Source organism: Selaginella moellendorffii, unplaced genomic scaffold (genome assembly GCF_000143415.4).
Source record: "Selaginella moellendorffii unplaced genomic scaffold, v1.0 SELMOscaffold_10, whole genome shotgun sequence".
NCBI classification, from domain to species: domain Eukaryota; kingdom Viridiplantae; phylum Streptophyta; class Lycopodiopsida; order Selaginellales; family Selaginellaceae; genus Selaginella; species Selaginella moellendorffii.
In genome coordinates, this window is record NW_003314271.1 from 470,538 (window position 1) to 475,419 (window position 4,882).

Below are 4,882 nucleotides of genomic sequence, written 5' to 3' on the forward strand. Positions count from 1 at the left end.
GTGATGTGCTTAGAAACAAAACATTCCATGACCAGAGAAATAAAAATAAAAACCAGTCATGGAGAATCTTATAGGGTGCGGGATTTGGTCCTCGCACCAGATGCCCAAGTCGAGCAAAAACTCCCAGTGCCACCCGAAGTAAAGCGCATCACTTCCCATGCTCAACTCATTGTGTGCTACCCTGATCCACATTTGCCTAATGTGTTTCGATTAGAAAATTGCAGCGATAATTTGTGAAACTGAAAATATCATGGCTAAATTAGAAAATAATTTATTTCTGTAGCAATGGTTTGCTTAATATTCCATTATAAACATATTTATAATTTATAAGCACAAGATTAATCTTTCAACCATCAGGTGGTAAAATAAACTAGAATATATTCAAAAGTGTTTAGTAAATTACAAATACAAGATTAAATCCAAGCAGTAACCACCCCAGGTTCTTTAATCAATACTATATAATGGTTAGTTTCTACATTAAATTATTAGTTAAGATAAATATAAACACGTCATAATTTTTAAATAAATATACAGCTGCAATCAGTTTGAACACAGTGAGTGCCTTGCATGCGTACTGTACTCATCATCCATCCCAATTTGCAAAATGATTCATGCTAAAACCTTCCTGGCCACAAAGCTGACATGCCGATGGAGATTAAAATGCTTCTTCTAACACTTGCCTTCGCGTCCACTGCCTATCCACGTTCCTCGCGCTTCCTTCCAATTGTGTTCGTGGTGGCTGTGATGTTGGTCACTTGGTGATCGTAGCTAACAATCCTTTTGACAAGTCCTGCGAAACAATGCTGTGGAAAGATAGAAACGAGAAAACGCGGAAGTTACCCCGTGGAATTTCTGCCAGGAAGCGCGATGGAAGAGCTTGCTGCCCGCTGTCTTTCATAAGATACGTGATCTGCAAAGTTTCTGAGATTGTGAGAAAAGAATCCACATTTCATCATCTGTTACCAAGATGGAGGTCTTCGCTCGAGTAAGCGTAACATACAAAAGCCTTCTCTGTACAGGAGGGAGGGAGCGAGTGAGCGTGCACAAGGAAGAATGATAATGAGGAACCTCACCTCTTCTTCAAGAATGTCTTGGGCATCAGAAACCATATCTGTGTCGAAGACTGGTAACACTCCCTCGTTGGCACGAGCTAAAACTATTGCTGGCCATTCCAAACCTTTTGCCTGTGCAGCACAACCACGTAAAAGAATGATCTTTTCCTTCGCTGTACCTGGTGAATCGTAGAAAGCGTTACACAGTCCGACGGAGAACTCAACGTCTTGTTGTCTTCGCCAAGCTCATACTCGTGCAGTTTGAGCGCAACTTGATCCAAAAACACTCGTAATCGCTGTGTGTGATCTTTAAAGTCCGACTGGGAACTCCGCACAGTGCCTTGTCCAGGATCTCTCTTTTGCAGCCTTCTCATGTCCTTGTAACTCGCGTTCTTGCTTTTGCTCGCTGGATGAAGAGATTTAAGCGTAAGCATCCAAGTCCTAGCTAAGAAACCACATACCAGTTTGAGCTGATGTTTTGGCCATGACAAAAGCATTGTCACCATCAAAGGCCGCTGCTTCCTTGAGCAAAGCTTTGATACCAGCGAAGTCGGAGCCTCCGGACAAGTTGGCCGTGGAAGAAATCTGCAAACTCGCCGTTCGAGCCTCCTCTCGATAAGGTCCAATCTGCTGGAGAAGGTTCATCACCACATCTTTCATGCCAAGCCTCTGGAGTTCTTCTTTCGTGTCAGCCATGATCTTCATCAGCACCTGAGCTCCTTTTATCACCTCTTTCACCAAAACTCCCAATTTTTCGACAACCGGCTGGATCCACGGAGCTGAGAGACTGTCTTTGCTCATCCCCAGAACATGCGATCGTAGAGTTTTGAGCGACTGCAACAGCGATGAAGAGCCTGCTTGTTGGAGCTGCATCACGCACGAGAGAACTTCCGAACGACCGTCTGGACAAAAGAGGAGCATCAGACGCTTGCAAGCGTAGTCATCGGACTCGTTCAGTATCAGCCTCAAGACCCCGAGTATATCTGCCAGAGCTTCACCGGTGGAGCTGAATCCTTTTGCTGAGACTGTACTGTCGTCACTTCCTCCTGTGACTTTCATCTTGCACGGAACACCGATCGCCTGCAAGTGATGCTGTAGCTCCACACCGACCCGATGGACTCGATACAGAACTGCAATCTCGCTCAGCTTCACCCCTTCTGCTCTCGAGCTCGATATAAAGTTCGAGATGGCGGCAACCTCGCACAGCACGTTTCTACACTCGCACATCGCGACGAGCTTCCCCGTCGGAGCCGTGGTTCCAATGGACTTCCTCATCCGGCTTTCGTTTCTCGATATCACCGATCGTGCTGCCGCGACAATGGCACCTGTGCTGCGAAAGTTCCGTTCCAGTTTTACCACAGTGGCGCCACCGAATGTCGACGAGAAGCTTTCCAAGTTTTGGATTCCAGCGGCTCCTCTCCAGGAATAAATCTGCTGGTCGTCATCCCCGACTACTGTGACGTGGTGATGCCTCGTAGAAAGCGCTTGCAAGAGCTTGAATTGTCCGGTGTCCGTATCCTGAAACTCGTCGACTAGTAAGAAGCTGTTACGTAAAGGAAGGAGAAGAAAACTCCATGCTCACCCAAGATATGCTGCAATTTCATGTCCAAAGAGTCCAGAATACCTGGAAAACTTTCGAGCACATCGTTGGTACGCCTTGTAAAAGAGTTGAAATCGATAGCATTGATGTTTTGGAGGTGTGAATGGTATCTCTCGAGAACCCAGTCAAGCATGCCACCACCTTTCTTGGCGCTGTTCAAGGCAGCGGTGTCATGTTTTCTTTGCATCTGTCCAATCTGTTTCATCATTCGATAAGCTTCGGTCCTAAAGAGCTGCTTCTTCAAAGATCCCTGCGAGAGAAAAAGAAATAAGAGTTCGAATGAAGATTGTTTTTTCATTTGATCAAACCTCGCATTTCTGGCCATTGCTCCTCATGAGATGCCACTCGTAGACAAGCTCCTGCAGCAACTCCAGCTGAAAAAGAATAGGAGAAAACATCCACAAAACAGGAAATGAGAAGAGAAAAAAAAAGGGGGAAAAACTTGCCTGCATCTTTGGCGTGAAAATGGTGAAGTCGGGAGCCAACTTTGCTTGCGAGGGAACAGCCCTGAGAATCGACAAGCAAAACGAATGGAAGGTCCCAACACGAACACCCTCGATGGAAATGCCGCTGTTTGATCCAAGCTTCCTCAGCCTCGAGAGAAGATCTTGCCCAGCTCGACGAGTAAACTACCAAAACCACGCCAAGAACAAGGACAAGAGAGATCAAAGCTTTGAGTTTTCTTCCTTCTTTCCATACCGTGACCGCAAGGATCTCCTTGGCCGGAACACCCTGCTCAAAACGCAAGCCAATAAATCCAATCCTCGCAAGAAAACCGACTTACATTCCGGATCAAATGAAGAATGCGATAGCACAAGACAAGCGTCTTCCCTGATCCCTGCCACCATCGATCAAGACGAATCGAGAAACCCCAAATGCAGCTTACCGCGGCCGCAAGAATCATAAGCGGGCATGAAATGGGCGCCGTGACCGCGGCTACTTGCGACTCCGTGAGCTCCACCATCCTCCTAAACCCTAAAACCCCAAGGCCAAGCTACCAAGCCATCTTTATTCGATTTTTTGAGATGAAACCACTGGTTTCTTCGATCACGAGAAGAATTTTCTTAAGCAGTAGCTTGTACTTGATCACTCCAGAGAGATTCTCCAACCCTTTGGCTCGTCACCTGGAACCGTCTCCGCGTAAACAACAGATCAATCAAGGATGGATTTTCAAACCAGTAGAAGCAGCACTGTAACATATTGTGAGCTTCACGACCCCAAGGAAAGAAGAAAAAAAGAGAGCTTTCAAGCTTTGTATCTCTGAAAGATAGGAAAGTCTTTTATGCTTTTATACGCTGGTGAAAGAGGATCTAAGTACAGATCAGCTAATTTGTTTGGTTGCCATTGAAAATGCCCAGCTTTGGCAGCCCTTTAAAAACTGGCCACAGACAAAGTGGCATTGCCTTCTTTGAGAATAAAGAAATAGTAATAGATCAAGAGATCATCATTATAATCCGTGGGTGTCATGCTTCTTGGTGGGCGTTGTGAGAAACAAATGAATGGATATGAGAAAGAGATAAGATTTTGGGTTTTTCTTCCATACCTTAATAACCGTATATTTTGGAATGAAGAAGCACAAGACGAGAAGACGAATCGACGCAGATAAATCGCAACTCAAAAGTTTATTTGTGGAAATACAAACTTTCGGCAATAGCTTCACCGGCAACGTAGCTGATCACTAGAGTCACCTCCAGATGAGATTCCCCAACCCTTGTGGCCGTTACCTTGAACCGGTTATCAAGGACGCTGGCTCTCCAATCCCCCATTCCAGCGTAAATGACATTCCAATACACATACAAGTTGAAGACCCTCTGACCATCGCTCGAGTAAACATCAAACGAGCCCTCGGTACCAGTGGGAGACCAGTTCCTCCCACTCGCAGTGATGTGGTACTCGCCCCACGCTGTCATGGTGAGACCATTGGGAGATCCAATCTCCGTGTAATCGTTCCTTCCACGGACCCATTTCCCATATCCAAGCCACGAGTTTGCGACGTAGAGTGTCAAGGGACCTTGGGTGTAGTAGATTGTCAGTGCAAAGTAGTTGTCCTCGCCCTTGAGCGATTCTCGTGTTGGAAAATCACCAAAAGCAAATGTTACGTTTCAGATCAAATAGAAAGAGAATACAGTAACATTGTTGAGATGAGTAGCAACTGGAGGAAGTTCACGACCCAAAGAAAGAGTAGCCAACAAGGAGAAGAACGCTACAAGCGCTCCAAGCTTTGCCATGG

General features: G+C 45.9%; 1 protein-coding gene across 2 annotated transcripts; it reads right to left on the reverse strand.

Annotated features, from left to right (window-relative positions):
• Positions 1–452: 452 nt before the first annotated feature.
• LOC9631646 (ATP-dependent DNA helicase Rep) lies at positions 453–3,624 on the reverse strand. Of its 2 annotated transcripts, none has more exons than XM_024673517.1 (12): positions 3,539–3,624; positions 3,437–3,490; positions 3,352–3,384; positions 3,099–3,281; positions 2,961–3,026; positions 2,635–2,902; positions 1,514–2,584; positions 1,232–1,458; positions 1,074–1,184; positions 964–1,011; positions 841–910; positions 453–790 (listed from the first exon to the last, which is right to left on the reverse strand). In XM_024673517.1, the coding sequence occupies exons 1-12, from the start codon at positions 3,614–3,616 to the stop codon at positions 696–698; spliced, it is 2,304 nt and encodes a 767-aa protein (XP_024529285.1). In that variant the 5' UTR covers positions 3,617–3,624; the 3' UTR covers positions 453–695. The 2 variants fall into 2 exon arrangements, with proteins under 2 accessions (XP_024529285.1, XP_024529286.1); XM_024673518.1 differs by having other exon boundaries at positions 3,437–3,483; positions 3,539–3,612.
• Positions 3,625–4,882: the final 1,258 nt, after the last annotated feature.